Below are 20,459 nucleotides of genomic sequence, written 5' to 3'. Positions count from 1 at the left end.
AATTCATGGGAATCGTAGCAATAATATTTCACAGCTTACTGCCCGCAGACTTGCCAAACTCAATCACCAGTTTGCCGAATTGTGTGCCCTTCTTCATATCTTCGAACAGCTCGTCGATTGCGGACAAGTCATCTAGCTCGGTCTGCAGAACTCGCGACACCACAGGTCGGATCTTCTTAGCCTTGACGAACTCAATCATCTCCTTGAACTCCTTCCGGGAGCCCATCGTGGTGCCGCGGACGTCGATATTCTTGAGGACAGCAGTCATGGTGAATGGCATCTTAGGAGACACAGTCATTCCATAGATAGAGAGGACGCCGCCGGCCTTAAAATGTGAGTACTTTCATCTGTTATTGAATGTATATCCCGTTGTCGCACTCACCTTGAGTAACTTGACAGACTTCTCAATAGAATCACCACCGGCACCATCAATGATGGCATCGAAGTTTCTCTTCCCAGCTGGGAGCATACCCAACAGCTTCTTTTCCCAGCCATCTTCCTTATAACTGACACCACCGGTCGCACCTAGCTCAACGGCCTTTTGAATCTTCTCCTGGCTCGAGCTCGTCACAAAGACATACGCACCTCTGGCAACAGCAAATCGTAGCACCATCAGAGCCACACCTCCACCAATGCCAGTAATCAAGACAGCAGCACCATTCCCAGAGTTCCTCTCACCAGCCTTGGTAATCAGAGCTCTCCAGCCCGTCAAGCCCGTCAGGGGCAGAGCCGCAGCCTCAGCATCAGAGAGATACTCAGGGGCCTCCTCGACCTCCGAGTACTCGATGGTAATATATTCCTGCAATGTCCCCTTATCCAAAACCTTGGTACCTCCCATAATTCGGTACCCAACAGGATCCTCCGGGCCATCAGGCGAATCCTTCCAGCCAGCACCGGGATTCAAGATCACCCGCTTGCCTTGCCATTGCTCTGGGCTGGGGACATTCGGGCCAGTGCCGACAACGATACCAACTCCATCTGCGAGCAGGGGGACATCGAAGGTCACGCCGGGGTAGAGGTGTTGGCGGAGGAAGAGGTCGCGGTGGTTGAGCGCCGCGGCAGTCAGTTTCACCAATAGCTCACCCCCTTGCGGGGAAGGCTTAGGCACCGTTCGTAGGGCGAGCGGGTAGTAGACTTGGCCTGGCTTGCCGGGCTTGCCGTCAATTGGAGATATGTAAATTGCTTTGGACATTTTGGATGTGATGGATTGATGATATCAAAAATAAACTAATCAACTGACCTTGACTAAAGTCGGGGCGCTCATGCGGGGATGCTTCAATGCTTATCGATAGCCGAGGTTTCTTTGATTTCTTCGATTACACGCCTGGACCCGAATGTCCGAGACTATATGTCGAACGATTGATGGAAATTGGAAACCTGTATCTATATATTCTGATAGAGTTCAGAACGCGAAGCTCGAATTGAAACAAATCGTAATCAAAAGCAACGAGATTCATAGTGTTTTCTCCTGACGTCACAGCGCATAGGGCTATTTTGGTAGCTGCTGTTCTATAGCCTTTCACAGTCTTTACATTGTCTTTGTATGCTGCATATTTCGCTAGTATATCAGGAGGGCTAGTTTAGAATATTTGAGACCTGCTATCCGTTGTTGGTTTTGCATCTCCCGGGAATATATATTGTAGCTGGCACCGAAATATCAAGAATCATTAATCATCCCCTTCTCTATGCGATAGTAGAATTCATGCTATGTTTGATGAAGTTATTGACTACATAACTGAGAGGGCTTAGACCTTGACTATAAAGCAGAGATTACAATAATGCCAAAGGAAATGTCAGATTTGAAATACAATATCAATTTGTCTATGAGCGTCTCAATAAATCAAAAACCGTAAGTCAGACACGAGAAGAACAATAGGAGATAACCTGGACCTCTGAGGAAATGAGAGAAATTCCAACAAAGCTCCATAAATGGCAACAGACAGGAAAGGAGAAAGCAGCAAGAGAAAACAGGAAAAAAAAAGTATGAATCGTCCTTCTATTGAAATCAAATAAAACCACTGAGCCACTGAACTGAGACTGTTCACTTCCTCCCGCAAACCCAGCCAAGTCCACACTCGAATCTCGGACGACAGCGGTGATAAAAAGTACAATGTCTCTCGTCCACATCCCTATCATGGCCAGGCATAGCCTGAATAGAGGTCTCAGAAGCAGCGTCATAATCATAAGTATAGTACCCAGAGTTATCGGCATGGAACCCATCCACGTGGAAACGGCCATAGTGCTGAACATCAGGCCTGGAAGACGTACGCTTGGATGAAGGCACTGGCTTTGGGGGAGGCGTCTTGTTGGGAGGAGAAGCAGACCGTCTGTAAGTGTATTTTGGGTCTGATTTGACATCCAAGCTGTGGCGGGACTTTTCACTCGACCGGGGAAAGCGCGTTGGAGGTGGCGTCGGTCTCGGCACTGGCGAAGGCACAGGCATATAAGCTCGGCAGGATTCTGGGTGGCTTTCGCAATAAGATGCTTTGCGACAGTGGTGTTGAACTACTGGACCGGAGCGTGGTGCTGTGGTGAATCTCTGAGCTGACATGGCAGGTCTGTTGGGACGGGGTGCATGGGCCTCGCATTGGCATTTCTCCACCTGCGGATGATGCTCTGGTTCGCGTTTGGAGGTGCGGTGGCCGCTGCGGCGTCTTCTGGGTGGTTCGTAGTCTGAAAAATCACTGCTGTTCGGAGTTGTGGGACGTGTGTCGTTGGAGCGACGCTCGCGTCTTGTTGAGTGACGGTTATCATATCGTTTTGTGGCTGATTCGGAGCTAGAATAGTCGCTGCTGCTTGGTGTGATCGGGCTTGTTTCGTGCGAGTGACGTTCACACAGATTGTCGCAGGAGCAGGGTATTTCCTCCACCTGCGGAGGGGATCCAACCTCGCGTCTGATAGTATGGCATCCCCCACAGCATACTACCTCCACCTCATAAATAGAGGAGTCAGTGTTGGCCGGGGATGGGGAGCGTGTCCTGTGGGAGTGAATCGCGCATGTGCTGCTGCAGGTGCAAGATGCCTTTTCTGGAATGGGAGATGGCGATGGGCATCGACTGTGGGCACAAGGTTCCATCTCAGGTCCGTAACGAACTAGCCTGATTCGCCCGCTTCGAGAAAGTCTCTTGTCCATTGGCTCGCCAGCGAAGTACCAGCCGAATTCTGTATTGTTGGGTTTGGATCGGCCAGTGAATCTGGACCGTCTCATCTTCTTCGATCAAAGACGACGAGCACTGGGATAGTGGAGACACAAAAGAGAAAATGATCTTTGTTATGCAAAAAAGCTTATAGTTCATAGAAACCTGACTGGATTGTCTTGAGGCGAAAGAACCGTAAAGAGGGAATTGCCGGAGAGGGGGATGCCATTTTTATAGAGATTTGATAACATCTGTGAAGCTCCAAGACTGAGCTCATCATATCATAGACATTCATTATGTCGTTTTGCGCCGTCTCTGTGTTACTCCTAAAGTGAGCAAATCTCAGACAGCATTGTCTGGTGCAGAATGAAGCATCAAAGGACAAACGGGAGCAGTAGATGTCTACAAAGGGCGACACAATGATCCAGCCCTATTGACAGGCACAACAGAGAATGATATTCTGAATCCAACCGGATGTCAGCCCGAATCGAAAGACATAAGACCGTTGAACCTTTTCAAGACAGGGTATGTTTGCCCAGCATTGTAGAGGTTGGGTAGAAAGGGATAGCACTGGATGCATTTCAACCCCCTCTATTGCATTTGTGGAACAACTAGACTCCTTTGTATTCCTAGACAAAGCACCAAACCAATCCCTAACTGTCAACTGTTTGAAAAACAGCTGAACTCCAATCAAAAGAGGAGCGTGGCTTTTGTGGAGAACACACGTCTATTCTGTTGTTTCCACGCCTCTCTGTTTGCGTCAAGCCACCTAACTGTATACGTACTTGCTAGCTATAGTCTTTTTGGGTTAGGGAAAATTAGCAATCAGGCTTAAGATTCACCCTAATTGTTTGAAAACACCATCATCATCTGTCATCAAACGTCTCTTTTCTTTAATACACAGGATTGGGCACAATGGTGTAGAACAAGGTAGAAGATACATTGGGCAGAGTATGCAGACACAATGTTGTGCGTGTATCGGATACCTGCGCTTGGCGGTATGTAATGATAGTTCCACAAATACGCTGGCATCACCACTCTTAGACGGCAAATCACGCGACCGCTAGTAATCTAATACCGTGTATTTACAACAAGGCACAAATATTGCCACGGCCACCGCTTAATCATTTTTGCTCTAGGAAACTTCCCAAGCGAAATCGAAACTCGGTCTCTCTCTTTCTCGACCTTGTTAGTCTGGCGCTCGCATCTCTGCATTACCTCTCTCACAGCTCTCTACATCTTCGATTGACTAGCTCCTAGCTGTCATCTTCCAACTCTACACCAATTTTCCAATCTCGTGTCTTGCAACCTATCCGTTCGCATCACACATTCTCTTGCAAGCCCGCCACAGGTTTCGCGATAACTATCTCAGAATCGGTTTTTACGTGGGGGATCAACATCCGACCATACAAGCCTCTTTACCACAATGCCTACACCACTTCCATCTAGTTTCGCTTCGGCCGCTGCCGGCAACACCCAGGACCCCAGCCGGAGGGGGGATGGTTCGACTAGCGGAGAATGGTACGCAGACACTGTTTCGCCTTTTCAAAAACTGCTCCATTAGCTGTTGCTCACCAGGCTCGGTCCAATATCATTGCTTGATGCTGTGACCATCAATGTTTTGAGCTCGAGATATCCGATGCTAACCTTCAATGCCCACTAGGTCCCGAACCCGCATGAATGGAGCTACGCAGACCTTCCGCCGTCCTTCTGTTGCTACTACCCCCTCTCACCACCGGGATAGTAGCCAGCCTGCATCTGCCTCGACACCCACGGCCGGCGGCGCGTACATCCCCCCACACCTGAGCTCAAATACTTCTAGCATTGCACGGAATGGGGACGCCCGATACTCCAAGGATCAACTTCTAGAGCTGTATAAATCGCAGCGGGAGGAGGGAACCTTGAGTAAGAACGTGGAGGAATACTTCGTGGCCGACTGGGATCCCCACACCGTGTCAGCTCCTGTGAATGGAGCATGGGGGAAGCGGGATGATCACAAGAACAACTCCGCAGGGCCCGAGATTTGCTGGGATCACGGTGGCCAGGTGGAGCCCCTGGGAATCACGGGTATGACGGAGGACGAGAGAGAGGTTTGTGTTGTGCCATGCGTTCGGGTCTGAGTGAGTGGTCTTGCTAAAAAAAAATTCCGAATAGATGTTCGCCGCTTCAGTCAACTCTCCTCTGAAGCCACCCCCAACAAACGCCGCGAAGGAAAACGTTATCCCAGGGACCGGAGGTCGGAAGTCTTCGATCTCCTACCCTCAGGGCCATATCAATAACTACGCCACCTCCTCCCCAACCGCCGGTCGCCCGGGTCCCCGACGCCGAGAAACAGGAGAATCAATCGGCAACCCTATGTCTCCTACCGGTTCCAGCTCCCGATTTTTCCGCGATGAGGCCAATACCTCTACCCCTCCGCCGGCCCTACTGCGTCGCAAAACTGATTTCCGAGAATCAAACCCGAAGGTGGATGAGAAGGCCAAGGATAGCAGGGAGGACCCTGCCTCTCCCTTTAGCTCTTTGAAACGCAGCTCCACGAATCCAATCAATACGGGCGTTGGTGGACCGAACTCTCCCTGGGGTTCGGCCTCCCATAATGCCAATTTCTCTCCGATGGGTGCCTTTGGAGCTTTCTCTCTTGGTTCCGGCTCTGGCTCTGGCACTCCCACGACCGAAAAGAAACCCGGATACGGAAGTCTCCGTGGAGAAAGCAGATTCAAGGGGTTGCTGTCCAAGGATAGCACTGAAGATATTGCCGGTTCCGCTAAGGAAAAGCCCATGGGCAACCTTGAACGTCTTGCTGAAAATGACAGTGATGCGCGTTCGCAGTCGCCCTGGGGAGATGCTGTCAAGACTCGCGCCAACCGAAGCGAAACTAATCCGTTCGACGAGCCTCGCAGTGGCAGCGCTGCTCTTGGTGGGTCTCAGGATGTTGAAGGTCCTCCTCAGTCTGATCTCGGGTTTGGCGCATTCGGCATGACCTCGAGCATTCCCGGATTCCGGGAGTTGATGCAAAGCCAGGAGAACTCGCGGAACCCAACTCCCAGCCTACTCCAGGGCCACGAGCCAAATAGTCCAACCAACACTAATCCTTACCAGAGCCCGCATGGTGATCGTCATGGTGAACGCCAGGAACCCGAAGATGTCGACACTGACGGATCGGATATTCAGCCTGCCCAGCATCCCGGAATTAGCGGACTTCGGGATCATTCCAACCCATTCGGCGCGATGAGACGGGCTGGCTCAGGGATCGATCTTCCTACTGTGGACCGCAGCCAGAACTCCAGTGTCAACGCCAACCGCACTTTCTCTGGTCTCGGTGGTCTCGGTGGTCTGTCTTCCCTAGGCGGAGCGTCAACTTGGTCATCTGGGGCTGCTGTCGGCACGCCCACTCGTGAGCGTTCTGCATTTGTTGGTGGTTTCGGTGACCCCATATTTGGCTCTATGGGCGATCTCCAGTCCCCTAGCTTGTCAACCCTAGGTGGAGGTGGTCTATTTAGCCCCCACGCCGGTATGACTGGCACTGGAAGCATCGGCCGATCAAGCAAACTCGGTGCCCTCTTCTCTTCCATGCAGGACGAGCAAGGAAGGCCCGGCTCTGTGGGCCTAGATGGACTCGACCCTTCGCAAGGCGACAAGGCAGGTCAAGCAAGCCACCATGGCTCAACGCCTACTTCGCAAACACCCGTCTCGGCCGTTGGCTCTATTCCAAACCTTGCTGGTCATGACATTCCTTCGAGTCAAACTCCTGGCGCAGGCATTCCTGCTTCTCAGCAGCGTACCATGGTTATGCCGGATAGGATGCGTTGGATCTACCGGGATCCGCAAGGCAATATCCAGGGCCCGTGGACTGGACTTGAGATGCATGATTGGTTCAAGGCGGGCTTCTTCAGCCCTGACTTGCAAATCAAGAAGCTCGAGGACACCGAATTTGAGCCCTTAGCTCAGCTAGTGAGACGCATTGGGAACTCACGCGAACCTTTCCTTGTGCCTCAGATTGGCCTTCCTCATGGCCCGGAACCGACAGTTGCCCAGTGGACTAACACGACCGCCGGATCTGCTCAGCCTCCCTTCCCGGGTAGTTTCCCAAGCTTCGGCACCACCTTGACAGCCGAGCAGCAAAATGCGCTCGAACGACGCAAGCAGGAAGAACAGTACCTGATGGCTCGACAGAAGGAACACTTGGCTCAACAGCAGGCCATTATGAAGCAGATGGCTCCTCCTGGTGCTCCCTCATCCTCGCTGAACCCTTCGCTGCAGCACCAGTCTAGCGCACATAGCCTCCAAAGCCAGCCTAGCTTCTCAAGCATCACTTCACCCGTTGGCTACCAGCCATCCCCGATCCAAGCTCCCATGCAGCAGCAGTCTCAAGGCATCCCTGGATTCTTCGATGGTGTTGCACCGAGGCAGGGCGGTTTGAACGTGGGACCCGGAATGCTGGGAACGGATTTCGGCAACCAGGATCAGCTCCCTGCTCTACTTGATCGCCTGAATATCAGCCGCCAGGATCCATTTGCCTTTGGCAGTGCTGGTTCATTCTCTGGCCGCCAGCCCGATAACTTTTTGCAGTCCCAGCAGGTTACTCAAATGCTTCAGGATCGTGCTCAGCTTCAACAAGAGCAAGAGGACTTTGACAAGGCTCATGAAGATGATCCATTTGATCAGCACGCTCGCGAGGAGCGTCTTCGCCAGTTCCATGCCTTGCGGGCCCAGGAAGGCGAGATGGGCATGCGCACCGCTGAAGGCCTGCCTACCCACCCTGCCGCCGCATCTCGGCAACTCGAAGCAGAGGTTGCGGCCGAGATGGAGGAGGCAGCTCAACAGTTGACCGACTCTGTTACCGGCGCTAAGCCTCTCACTCTTTCTCAGCAAGTCCACAAGGCTGCTTCTGCTCAACGCCAGCAGCAGGAACATGAACATAGCCATGGCCCTCCTGAATCGGTCTGGGGAAACAAGGTTGACCACGCTATGCCCCAACCTTTCCCTCCCCCACCCTCCGCGTCGCCTCTCCCTGCACCTACCGCCCAGCGTAACCGCCAAAACGTCGCCGAGTCTCTGGCTACCGGGTCCCGCTCCCAGACTCAAACTCCCGTTGACGCTGCACCTACCTCCATCGCACCATGGGCCAAGGAGGCAAATGACTTGCCCAAGGGCCCCTCTCTCAAGGAGATCCAGGAAGCCGAGGCTCGTACTGCCGCCCAACGCGAGGAAGTCGCCGCTGCGGCACGCCGTGCCCAATTCCTCGCAGAGCAAGAGCGTCTCAGCCAAGCGCAGGCACAGGCAGCTCCTGGGCTCCCTTCGTCTGCCAACTGGGCTAGCGCTGGATCTCCGGCCACCCCTGCCTCGGCTGGGTCTCCTTGGGCCAACAAGACCCAACCAACACCCACCGCCACTACCGCTAAGAAGACTCTCGCTCAGATCCAGAAGGAGGAGGAGGCCCGCAAGAACCGCGCGGCTGCTGCCGCCGCCGCCGCTATGGCTGCGACCCCAAGCCCTCCAGTTCCCTCCTCTGTCGGCAAGCGTTATGCAGATCTTGCTAGCAAGGGTCCTGCTCCCGTCGCCCCCGGTGGCCAGGGCTCTAGTGCCTGGACCACCGTCGGTGCTAGTGGCAAGGTCAAGGGTGTGCCAACTGCACCAGCCCTTGGACCCCGCACGGCTAGCGGAACCGTCCCAATCTCGCCTCTCATCACTAAGCCCCGCCCTGTTACCACTACCCGTACGGTGACAAGCGGCGGCACCCCCCAGTCCAACCCCAACCAGGCCGTTGAGGAGTTCACTAAGTGGGCTACTCTGGCTCTGAGCAAGGGGTTGAACAGCAGCATCAATGGTGAGTTTCGCCCTGTCAATTTATACCGTCTCCATACTAACATCTTATCTCTAGTCGACGATTTCGTCCAGCAATTGCTCTTCCTACCCGCTGAGGCTGAGATCATCTCCGACTCTGTCTACGCCAATTCCCAGACTCTGGACGGCCGTCGCTTTTCGGAGGAATTCATCCGCCGCCGCAAGCTTGCCGATAAGGGCATTGTCGACCCCGTCTCACCCAGTGCTTTCGGTGAGCAGAAGAACGGCGGTGGCTGGAGCGAGGTTGCCAAGAAGGGCTCTGCTGCTACGATTGCGGCTGCTGCTCAGCGTGAGGAGGAGGCTGCCAGCTCTGCGTTCAAGGTTGTCGCTCCCCGCAAGAAGGGCAAGCGGTAAGGTGTGCATTAGCTTTTCTGTTCAAGCTGTTTTTTGAGCCTAGATAGCTGAGTCGGATCTGTTGTTTCTATTTATGTGAGATACGTGTCCATGTTTGTTGCGTGTCTTCGCCGTGCCTAGCATCATACTCCTAGTAGCATTGATATCGGTTCTGAATTGTGCATCTTTTTCGGACGTACGTACAGAGATACCTTGTAGCAATATCCGTAGATACTGCATGCTTATTCAGCACCGTTCCGGTCGTGGGAGGTGGTCAAGTCGACGTGACCTAAAATCCATTGTCTTCCAATCGAGTCAAAACATACGTGTCATAGTCTGAGTCGATGAATTATCACTGGTTTATATCATTTCATCTCATCTTGTATGCTTCATTGCTGTTTTGCTCGCATGATCGTTTAGTGCTGCATTCAATGGCACCATTCAGTTCACCAGACAGAGTTGAGGTTTCAGGGAAGCGCTTGAATGGAGTTTTCTTCGCTAATAGTAGGCTATTTTGTATATTCCGTGACATTTCTCGAGTCCAAATTACTGTTTTAAGTCTTTGAATAAATATCCCTTCAAGAGCACAATATGACCACAATGAACATCACCACATCATGTGCTAGTTGAAAAGTAAGACAGCTGCAGTGCTCTCTTTTAGAATTATGCAGCCCATATAGAGAGGTATGGTACCATACATTGGATGATTTCTTTGTGAGTAAGAAATAAAAATAATATAGTCATGTGCCTGTAACTGGAGATATAGCTCTTGAAGATATCTTATAAGCCCGATGACCTATCTGTATAGACTCAAATACTGGCTTAAATAGGAGAGACGACGACAAAGCCCTGAACCATTTCGAAAAACCTGAAAATAGATTGCATGACGTTAAATAGATGCTGCAGGAACTGGCTCAATAGTGTCAAATATAAATCATAACAAGCATAGCTGAGTTCCACCCCTTTATACACACGAAATTGTCATAAACAGATCATAACTAAGATCAAAAAAACATGTCCAGTGCAATGGTCGCCATTCCACGCCTACATCCAGGATCTCATGCGTAAGGATAGGATTGCTTTAGACTGGGCTCTGCAGTGCGACTCGCCTTTGATTGAAGGGTCCCAACAGCCTCTTGATTCCCATCCAGGGTGTGTTGATTGGACTATCGATTCCAGTATACAAGAATAAATCGTAGATCCATCCCCCGAAGGTGCAGCCTAATATTGGTGCAACCATAGGAATCTAAGAAAGAAACACTTGTAAGCGGAGAAGGCCCGGAAGGTTCACAAGGGTTGACCCAATGCCCAAATAAAACGTACCCAGAAGTAATAGCCCCCCGCAGCCCATACTTCGTGTCCATACCCAATCATATAGGATGTCAGCCGTGGACCAAAGTCCCGTGCCAGGTTTATGGCATATCCAGTCTCCCATCCAAAGCACGCGCCAATGCCAAAGATAACGAAGAATAGTGCCAGAGGTATCAGGGGCCCGGCGCCTAGATTGCCGTCGTCTTTCAAAGCGAATATCATGAACATCAAGACCGCGCTAGCAAGAAACTCGGAGAAGAATTGGCCCGTTTTTGTCATAAATTCTGCTGGATAGGTGCAAAAAATGCCGCCTGTTGCTGTAGTCGAGTAGCCGGGGACTGTGCGGGTATTTGGCCCGCCCTCGTAGACGTTGATGGCTGACTTATAGTTGCCGTACACGATGGCAGAACCGCACATCGCGCCGAAGATCTGGGACAGTGCGTACACGGGGAATTTGCGCCAGGGGAACCCGCGGAGGACACAGTTTGCAAATGTCACAGCGGGATTGATGTGGCCTCCTGATGCCCCGCTAGTGTATACTCCGAGCATGACGCCGAGTCTGGTGAATAGCGTTGGTTAGAAGGGAGTATTGAGTGATGATAGAAGAAGAAGAGGCTTACCCCCATCCCCAAGAGATAGATTGGTAGTCACCCTTCTGGCCATGACTGAGTAGCACCTGAGCAACGACCCCGTCCCCAAATAAAATCAGGATCGTTGTCCCAAAGAATTCAGAGAATGCATCACGGAAGTACTCCCTCACTTTGAACCAGAGCAGGGGGCGAGTATAAGGGCTTTCGACTTCGCGGTTGATGTGATGGATAGCCGTTTCGTTCTTGTCAGTCAGACACAGCGAGCCACAGCCACTGTCATGACTTGCAGAGGAGAGAGTTTCACGGCGGTCTTTTGCCATTGGATTAAGCTCAAGCTCTTTCCAGGTAGCCATCGAAAGGAGAGCCCAAGCTCTAAAAGCCAGGGTTGGGGCTTCGAGTTGATATAGTACGACCAACCGGGGGGAATCTCACCAGCCACGCAAAAATGATATGGTAATCCCCCCAGTATATCAACGGCGTAGAATCAGGGACGACCGTGTAACCAACCCTTTACCCTCAATCTATCCCGTACTTCGTAGAAGATGATGGCTCGATTGGCTGATGCAGGGTTTTGTCCTAGAAGAGAGTGTGTATCTGTGCTGTCTTGTCCTCTTGGTTCCGGCTCCAGAGCCCCAGAGGGCGTGCAAGCTTACAGGAAAGATATCAGCTGAAGTCAAACCCGGATAGACTCGGAATGATCAAGTGCACGTATGCTTTTTATTAAACTTGCTGGGCCGGCCATTCTCCTTTTTGTTACGGTGTCTTTTTGTCTCACCTAGAGCAGAAATTTCTGACAGCGCATTTCTGCTCATAGTTCATTCCAGGGGCCGTTTGTAGGAAAAGCCGTTTGGCCTAGGAAGCCGGAAGTCACTGTCCGATCCGGTTGGGCTGTTTCCTCTCTTTTGGGTAATCATTGGACACCGCAATGTTGTATATAGTTCCCACTTACCGGTATTTGTCACTGTAATAACTGCAGGAAGAAGCTTCTCTGTCTTCTGCTACTCATCTTCAACTCTTCAGGTGCCGGAACTCATGTAGGCCCAATTGCAATTTTCTAGAAAGTCCAAATTGTGTCACCTCGAGGAGCCAGACTTCTCCAAAGGGAGGCGAGGGTAACGGAAAGAGATTGGTCTTTCCCCATGATGATGCTGAGGGTTGTATTTTTTGTTATCTTTTCTCGTCGGCAGTGACACAGTTGACCGTTGACCGTGTGACCATATGCTTAGAGGTAGCATCACCGAGACCGGGGTTGTCCGGTGTGGTAGAAGTGATATCCTGCCCTCCAGCGGTTAACACCGCAGTATTAACTGCGGTAAAATGAAGAATTCTGACCAGTTTAGCAATCGCAATTTGGGCCATCCACCGACGGAATTCTGGTTGTCCTTCTGGTGCTGCTTATAGACAATGAAATAAGACCGAGTCAATGCGCGATTCCCGCCGATTTGGATCTGACACTTCGTCAAATGAACCGAGTCGTCAATCGTCTGCTGATCTCTCTCCACAATATGCAGGAAAGTCATGCTGACAGGGCTTGGGGGGAATTCGGGACGAGCGAGCCGTTTCCTGGTAAAATAACTTTTCCCTAATGAGTCCAAAGTGCATTGACTTGGCTAATTCCACAATCCCAGTTCCAATGAGCCCAAGAAAGAGTCTAGACGAATGGTCAATACATGTTGTGGCACAGCCAATTCTCACCTCTAATCCCACGCCTGGCCAGGGATAATCCCACCAATCTATTCTCACGGTGTCTCCCCGCATTCCTCGAATCGGCACCCCGCCGTGTGACTGTGAAGCTAGTATGTACAAACGCTTATATTTATGTGTTTGATGTTCCTTGCTATATCTCGAGTTCTCCCACGCTTTGTTCTTTGTCATCTCGTGTCATGCGCAAATAGATGACTCCTTTTTTTATTCCTCGTAGATTCCTACACAACACTCCATAACCATGCAGCCCTCAGATATATTTGTGGGGTCAATCGATCAAGGCACCACGAGCACCAGATTTTTGATCTTCAACCGTGAGGGCGAGCCAGTAACATCACATCAAGTCGAGTTCAGCCAAATCTACCCGAACCCGGGGTAAGTTGCAGTCCAACCCAACAATCGGACCAAAAGCCCAGCCTGGACGCAAATTAACCACTACTAGATGGCATGAACACGACCCACTCGAGATCATAACTTCAGTAGAGACCTGCATGGAAGAGGCAGTCCAGAAGTTCGAAGCGCAAGGTCACACCCGGAGCAGCATCCAAAGCATCGGAATAACCAACCAGCGCGAAACAACCATAGTCTGGGACCACGAGACCGGCGAGCCTCTGTACAATGCCATTGTATGGACAGATACACGCTCTCAGGGAATTGTCGCGGAACTGAAACAGAAACCAGGGGCAGAGCAGCTCCAAGCACTCTGTGGTCTGCCGTTATCAACCTACTCGTCGGCTACAAAGCTGCTCTGGATGTTGGGACATGTCCCAAGGGTGAAGGATGCATTTGACCGCGGCACCTTGGCGTTTGGTACTGTCGATGCCTGGCTGGTATACCGTTTGAACGGTGGCGTGGCTGCCAACGTCTTTGTCTCAGATTCGACAAACGCTTCACGGACCATGTTTATGAACCTGGAGACGTTACGGTATGATGAAGTGCTTCTGGACTTTTTTGGGATCAGGGGAAATGTTTATTTGCCTAGGATTGTGCCCTCGTCTGATGCGACAGCGTACGGGGCTGTTGCTTCTGGGGCTTTGGCGCGGGTTCCGATTATGGGCTGTCTGGGGGATCAGTCTGCGGCGTTGGTTGGGCAGAAAGGGTTCTCACCTGGAATGGCGAAGAATACGTATGGCACTGGGTGCTTTCTTTTGTACAATGTTGGTGACAAGCTGGTGTTCTCGAAACACGGGTTGCTAGCTACCGTGGCTTACCACTTTGGTGGAAAGCCTGTATATGCGCTTGAGGGGAGCATTGCTGTTGCTGGATCTGGGATCAAATTTTTACAGAATAATTTGAATTTTTTCCACGAGTCTAAAGAGGTCAATGACCTTGCATACTCGGTGGAAGATAATGGTGGATGTGTGTTTGTCACTGCGTTCAGTGGACTTTTTGCACCTTATTGGATTGATGACGCGAAAGGAACCATCTGTGAGTTTCTCATTACCAGGCTGTTATATTATATTAAGTCTGACAGAGTATGCAGTTGGTATCACCCAGTACACCCAAAAGGGCCATATCGCACGCGCTACCTTAGAGGCAACTTGCTTCCAGACTAAAGCAATTCTAGACGCAATGGAGAAAGACAGCGGCCATACACTCTCCGAACTGGCTGTAGATGGGGGTATGAGTAACTCAGACCTAGCAATGCAGGTAAAAAAGCATACTCTCTTGCACGTGTGAGTATTTGAACAAGAACTAATCTGATTAAAATATAGACTCAAGCAGATGTGATATCCATCCCCGTCTACCGCCCAAAGATGCGTGAGACTACAGCTCTCGGTGCAGCCATTGCAGCTGGCCTTGCTGTTGGACTTTGGCACAACTTTGCCGAGCTGCGAGATATCAATCGTTCCGGCGGTACGGTCTTTGAGTCCCAGGTCCCGCGACAAGAGAGTTCTGCTAAATTTGCACAATGGGAAAGGGCTGTGCAAATGAGTAGAGGCTGGGTGGGATCTAAGATAGCCGAGAAAGGAGAAGCCGCTGGCCTGAAAAACGAGACCTACGCACCGATGAAGAATCATGTTCTCCCGCCCAAGGTAGCACGAATCTCAGATAGCTCCTTAATCTCACATGTGGTTAAGAGATCTACATACACTACGGGTGTGAAAGGGAGGGCCCATATCTCGGTCAAGGAGATCGACGTCCCACCTCTACCTGTGCAGACGGCCCTGGGGAGTGTCTTGGGTGATTTGGATGATGCGGACGAAGAGGATTTGTTTTTGGAGCTACGGAAAGTAGAGATTTTGCAAAGACTGAAGAAGCTACGGAAGCGACAGTCAAACTGCCACTAATTGTATTCTTATTCCTAATATGGTCACGAGTTTATTAGATCACACATGAATGAACATAATGTACGAACAATATATACTTCAACTTGCTACAAAAGTTCAAAGAAGGACATAGATTCGGATCTGAGAGATATCGCGCTGTAATTCAAAGAATCAACCACAGCTCAAGAAACACTTGCCTTAGCGACACGACACTGTGCGCAGCCTATTCACCCTCCTTGAGGAAAACGCAATTCAACTCGGAGCCAGGGCTAAGTGTAACTTCGAACTGAAGCTCTGGATCTTCGACTTTATCCTTCCCACCAACCGACAGCGCAATAATGCGCTCATAAGCCTGCAAAATCCGAATAACAGTGTATCCCATTTCAATGATAGCGAACTGCTGCCCAATACAAATCCGCGGTCCCCCATTAAACGGAATAAAATGCCACGGCCTGGGCTGCCAGCCGGAAACCCACCGTTCAGGAATCCACTCCCCGGGATTGAAGTATTTCTCCGATCCCGGGCCGTCATATAGATCAGGGCCCCGCTGCATCAACAGCGTCGAGTAGATGACCCGCGTGTTTGCGCGCACACCCACAGGCGCTAGTCCATCCGGCCCACCGCCACGTGGGAGCGTCGTATCGCGCAGAGAGTGGCGCACGTTGAATGGCACGACTGGATATAAACGCATGGTCTCGTGCAGCACTGCATTGAGGTACTTCATTTCCTTAAGATCGGTGTAGCTGTGTTTCTGGGCACTGGCGCCGACGCCAAGTCTGTCGCGAATCTCGTTGCGCAGCTTGGCGACCACTTCTGGGTTGCGCGAAAGCTCGAAGAGACAAAAGGATAGTGTGCCGGCTGTTGTATCACGACCTGCGAGGAGAATGGCGACGAGTTGGTCACGGAGGACGCGGGGATCGCGGGTGAACCTGGCTAGGGCGTCGAGGAAGGTCTCCTGGGTTGAAAGTTTTTTTATTAAGTTCGTCGGCTGAATGAGAGAGGACGGTTTGGATGTATGGCTGGATAAACTCGTCCATGATCTTGAGGTTCTCGCGGAATTCGGTGCGTGACATGGCGAAACTAAAGACTCTGTTTTGAGATTGAGTGTTAGATTAGGTTCAGCGAGGCTCCAATGACAGACGATGGTGGCGTCGCACAGGATCGAGTATCACTCACCCGAAACGGAAGTACTCCGCTTGACGCTATTGAACATATTTGAACGCTTCCGCAAACCGTGTTGCCGGATTATCTAGACTGTCTGTACCATTGCCGAGCAGGTAGTCTGTTGCTGCATCGAGGGTATATCGGAAGAAGAGCGACCCGACGTCTACTACCTTGCTGCTGCTGGGAGAGTCACTACCGCCGAGAAGTGGGATGAGTTTCTGAACATGTTTCTCGAAGATTTCTGTGTCGACAATGCGGTCACGCACAAACATGGGACGAATGAGCTGGCGGGAGCGAGACCATAGTTCCCCGTCTGTGATAAAGATGCTGTCGCCGAGGAACTCCTTCCACTCCTGATGGGAGGACTCACCCTTACCGTAGTCAGCGAACTGGCGGGTGAGGAGTGCCTTGATATTTTCTGGGTCCTTGGTGATGATTGTTCGGGTGGAAATTCCAGCATCGAGTTCGGCTGTCTTCACATTTGTTAGGCCGCCTGCTTGCCTGATCTTTGCATCCCAGAATTCTATGAGGCCGTTGACTTGATTGGCTTGGTAGTCTTGGAACATGAAGTCAAGAGCGTATGGGAGACGGAACTCAATTTTGGGGGCTCTGAGACCGAGACGGGCGATTTGTGCTGAAGCTTGGAATTTGCGGAATACGCAGAATGCAACGAATAGCCCTAGAAGCCATAGCGAGGCCCGACTGAATGTCGTCTTCTCAAGGATGTCTTCAATCATGGTGCCGCTGAACTGGACTGGGCTGAGTTGAGGGTCTGGTTTTGGTTTGTGTCTTCGAGGGGACACGTTCAGAATAAGAGAAAAAAGAACTGATATGTTGCATAACATATGACAGGGAAGACTATTTTATGAAGGCGGACTTGTCAAACAGCGTGGACCATACGGGTTGCAGCGTTTACGAATCCGAGAACACAGCCATCCTCTCTTTCTAGAATATAAATGAACTTGTAGTGTCCAATGATGTGTTTTTCCCATATCCCAAAGAGGTGTAGGAGGATGGCTCAAAGGAGCGATGCTTGCGAGCCCCGCATTATGTGACTTCATGCTTCGTTTATTGATCCCTCTTTTGTCTTTGATATTGCCATAAGGGAATGGGCTAGACATAGATCCCCACCAGGTCCATTGTGATCCCGGTTTCATACTGTATAATTATCGTAGGGACACCGACGAAGATGCCGTATGAAGACACGACACCTCGGTAGACAGGGTTTGGCGGCATAGGGAGATCGACAACACTTTCCAAGGTTGTGGATATGTGGGCTGCAGCCACATAAACATCCCTGCACTGCATAACTAACTATGTTGTATGTGCACATGTCCTTCATGAAGGCCTAGTTAAGTATAAGACGCCTGATACTTCAGGCCTTGAGCATTCAGGCCTTAGGCTACAGCTGTAGAAAGCCTCGAGACCCCTGGCTGTACAATATACATACAACATTCGGAGTACGGAGTAGTTAAGGGAAAGGAAGACCAATGATGTGCGTAGTTAAGGGGAGCTAGTGGACCTATTAAGCCTTCACGTGATCTAGTGGATCATCGCTCTTTAACTGTTCTCTCACGGGTACTTGCCTTACGACAATTTTAAGACAATTTCCCTTCTCGGATATCAGTTGACCGATAAGTTCTTTGTCTAGATACTTCTCATTGTGTATAGAAACCATTAAACCCATTCACAACAACTCAATGGCTTGGTAGTGGAACAATGGCCATTGTGAATATACAAACTAGTACTAGTGCATATGTAGAACTTTAGTACATAGTCGCAAAATCAACTCCTTATGTCTTCCGACAGCTCAAACCTGTTCACCTCTTCTATCTGACCCTTCAGATAGGATTCAACAATAGGAGTAAGGGCTCTTCGAGCTGATACCAAATCGACCTTGACGGCCCTGTGGTGCATTGTACTGCCCCACTTCACCGCTGGCCAGCCACAGCCACGTGATCAAACATCCGTTTTGGTCGCCCGGGTCTTTAGCTTCACTTCAATCTGCTTGCTAAAGTCCTGCTTTCTCTACCAGAACCTGTTACTGGTCTATTAAACTCACTTGTGACCCCAACCGCTACTACATCCCGTTTTCATCGCATCTTCATTGTTAGTGGCGCCGATAAGATCCGAAACGCCTTTATCGGGTGGCGCAAGTTCTTTTATCAGCAAAGCTCTCTCTTCGTGAATTTCTCACCAACCTGTCACTTTTTCCTAACTTCACAATCGCCTTCGCCATGATGCCTCAAATCGTTCTCGAGACGCCTCTTGCGCAAGCAGTCGCAAGCGTCATCCAGCCGAAATTGGTGGAGATGGGTTGGAGTGATGGCCAAGAGTCACCACTGATCGAATACATCGTTCTCATGCTAGTCAACGGCAAGACCGAGGAACAAATTGCCACTGAACTTTCAAAAGATTTCCTTGGCCTCCAGGAAGGCGATACTGCGGCCCTCGAGTTTTCACAATGGCTTTTCACTCAAGTCGAGACGCTTAACCAACAAATTAATGGGGTTGCTCCAGCCTCGACCGATGCTACCATGGGACAGTTGAACCCCTCGGCAATGGAATTCGATAACTCAGCTCAAACGATGCCCAATCCGTTTGGAGAGACCAATGGCCAGGATGCTGAGATGGGCGAGGCCGGAAACGAGATGTGAGTTTTTACCGTGCCTTTCTGCTGATGTTTACAACATGCTGACAGTGCTCCTCAATAGCCCCACAGGACCGAAAGCGATGCGTAACGGTAGAGGCGGCAAAGGAAGAATGTTGAACCAAATCAATCGAAACCTGGATCGTGGCTCGGATGCAGCTCTACATCGTGTGCGCGGCCAAGGAAACGGGCGCATTGGTCACAATGGCCGGGGTCAATTGAGAGGCGTCGGCCAGCAAAATGGTCGCGGTGGCCGTGCCATGGGAATGCCAGGCGGCCCCATGATGCAGATGACCCCGGAAAACCAGATGCAGCTTATGTCGATGTTGGAAGAACAAGCCCGGATGATGTCTCAATTCATGCCTGGCTTCATGCCACCCGCTGTAAACCCTGCATTCCAAACTGGTTCCCAGAATGGCTCTCAAGGTCGTTCGCTCTTCAGTCGGGTCGAGCGAGGTGGCCAGCGTGGAGGAAAGCGCAGTTACAACAAGTCGAGAGCGGCAGAAGGTGCAGACGTGGATATGGACAGCACAGCGGGTGGTGAACAAGACGAAAGCAACCCCGACAATGTTTGTCGCTTCAACCAACGATGCTCGCGCCAGGATTGCCCGTTCGCCCATCAATCACCTGCCGCTCCCGAAGGTACTTCAATCGATCCTTCTGATACTTGCTCATTCGGTGCAGCTTGCAAGAACAAGAAATGCACCGGACGCCACCCTTCACCAGCAGTGCGATCTGCTCACCAGGCAGAGGCCATGTGTCGGTTCTTCCCTCACTGCACCAACCCAACTTGTCACTTCAAGCACCCGAGTATGCCAGTCTGCCGCAATGGAGCCGACTGCAAGACCGAAGGATGCAAGTTTACACATGTCGAGACCGCCTGCAAGTTCAATCCCTGCCTGAACCCGAAGTGCACCTACAAGCACGCCGAGGGTCAGCGCGGTGCTTACGCTGACAAGGTGTGGACTCCGCGCTCTGCAGAGCATGTCAGCGAGCGCAAGTTTGTTACGGATTTGGATGGACCGCAAGAGTTGATCAAGCCGGAGACCGAGGAGAACACTCAGAGTCAGGAGCTGACCGCGTGACTCCGCCTGACATGACACCCAATGAATGAAGAAAAATCACTGTTCAAAAACCGAAACCAAAAAAAAAAAATAACACATATCCCACAACAGTCTGTTTCCGAAGCGAAGAATACCATGTACAACCCGATCTTGATCAACGAACGAGGAATGGCTGGAGCGAAGGGCGTTGATACTCTTTATGCATTTGCTTTTGTTTCAGATACTATTTTCTGTCCTGTTCATAGATTCCCCCTCTAAAAGAATAATACCGAAGCGAAGACAAATTCGCGAATGTCTCATGAACCATTGTGCGGGCTCGTAGGATTGTTGGAAAAAGTGAGCTGGAGGGCTCTTGGTTAGTTAGGGCTCCCGAGGTCCCCGCGTAGCTTAAG

At 50.9% G+C, this 20,459-nt stretch overlaps 8 protein-coding genes across 8 annotated transcripts; 3 read left to right on the top strand and 5 right to left on the bottom strand.

Moving 5' to 3' along the window:
• Nucleotides 1-28: 28 nt before the first annotated feature.
• Nucleotides 29-1,192, bottom strand: N7518_004997 (putative alcohol dehydrogenase; the record flags this gene model as incomplete). The annotated part of the gene is made up of 2 exons (XM_057185924.1): nt 29-325; nt 383-1,192. 2 exons carry the CDS (start codon nt 1,190-1,192, stop codon nt 29-31), a joined length of 1,107 nt encoding a protein of 368 aa, XP_057042694.1.
• An 849-nt stretch (nt 1,193-2,041) lies between these two features.
• N7518_004996 (uncharacterized protein) lies at nt 2,042-3,208 on the bottom strand (the record flags this gene model as incomplete). Its single annotated transcript, XM_057185923.1, has 1 exon — nt 2,042-3,208. One exon carries the CDS (start codon nt 3,206-3,208, stop codon nt 2,042-2,044), a length of 1,167 nt encoding a protein of 388 aa, XP_057042693.1.
• A 1,355-nt stretch (nt 3,209-4,563) lies between these two features.
• N7518_004995 (GYF domain-containing protein) lies at nt 4,564-9,335 on the top strand (the record flags this gene model as incomplete). The annotated part of the gene is made up of 4 exons (XM_057185922.1): nt 4,564-4,658; nt 4,801-5,227; nt 5,292-8,964; nt 9,019-9,335. 4 exons carry the CDS (start codon nt 4,564-4,566, stop codon nt 9,333-9,335), a joined length of 4,512 nt encoding a protein of 1,503 aa, XP_057042692.1.
• Nucleotides 9,336-10,395: 1,060 nt separating this feature from the next.
• On the bottom strand, nt 10,396-11,568 carry N7518_004994 (MIP/aquaporin family protein; the record flags this gene model as incomplete). The annotated part of the gene is made up of 3 exons (XM_057185921.1): nt 10,396-10,560; nt 10,638-11,184; nt 11,246-11,568. 3 exons carry the CDS (start codon nt 11,566-11,568, stop codon nt 10,396-10,398), a joined length of 1,035 nt encoding a protein of 344 aa, XP_057042691.1.
• An 814-nt stretch (nt 11,569-12,382) lies between these two features.
• On the bottom strand, nt 12,383-12,735 carry N7518_004993 (uncharacterized protein; the record flags this gene model as incomplete). Its single annotated transcript, XM_057185920.1, has 2 exons — nt 12,383-12,522; nt 12,579-12,735. 2 exons carry the CDS (start codon nt 12,733-12,735, stop codon nt 12,383-12,385), a joined length of 297 nt encoding a protein of 98 aa, XP_057042690.1.
• A 425-nt stretch (nt 12,736-13,160) lies between these two features.
• On the top strand, nt 13,161-15,210 carry N7518_004992 (glycerol kinase; the record flags this gene model as incomplete). The annotated part of the gene is made up of 4 exons (XM_057185919.1): nt 13,161-13,294; nt 13,362-14,347; nt 14,403-14,569; nt 14,635-15,210. 4 exons carry the CDS (start codon nt 13,161-13,163, stop codon nt 15,208-15,210), a joined length of 1,863 nt encoding a protein of 620 aa, XP_057042689.1.
• A 202-nt stretch (nt 15,211-15,412) lies between these two features.
• Nucleotides 15,413-17,090, bottom strand: N7518_004991 (cytochrome P450; the record flags this gene model as incomplete). Its single annotated transcript, XM_057185918.1, has 3 exons — nt 15,413-16,144; nt 16,194-16,278; nt 16,423-17,090. The coding sequence occupies 3 exons, from the start codon at nt 17,088-17,090 to the stop codon at nt 15,413-15,415; spliced, it is 1,485 nt and encodes a 494-aa protein (XP_057042688.1).
• Nucleotides 17,091-18,590: 1,500 nt separating this feature from the next.
• N7518_004990 (mRNA-binding protein NAB2) lies at nt 18,591-20,088 on the top strand (the record flags this gene model as incomplete). Its single annotated transcript, XM_057185917.1, has 2 exons — nt 18,591-19,006; nt 19,068-20,088. The coding sequence occupies 2 exons, from the start codon at nt 18,591-18,593 to the stop codon at nt 20,086-20,088; spliced, it is 1,437 nt and encodes a 478-aa protein (XP_057042687.1).
• Nucleotides 20,089-20,459: the final 371 nt, after the last annotated feature.

The sequence above is a fragment of the Penicillium psychrosexuale genome (genome assembly GCF_028828465.1).
Source record: "Penicillium psychrosexuale strain IBT 29551 chromosome Unknown utg000003l, whole genome shotgun sequence".
Classification (NCBI taxonomy): domain Eukaryota; kingdom Fungi; phylum Ascomycota; class Eurotiomycetes; order Eurotiales; family Aspergillaceae; genus Penicillium; species Penicillium psychrosexuale.
The sequence above is the reverse complement of the archived record's forward strand: the minus strand, read 5'-3'. Positions and strand labels throughout refer to the sequence as shown.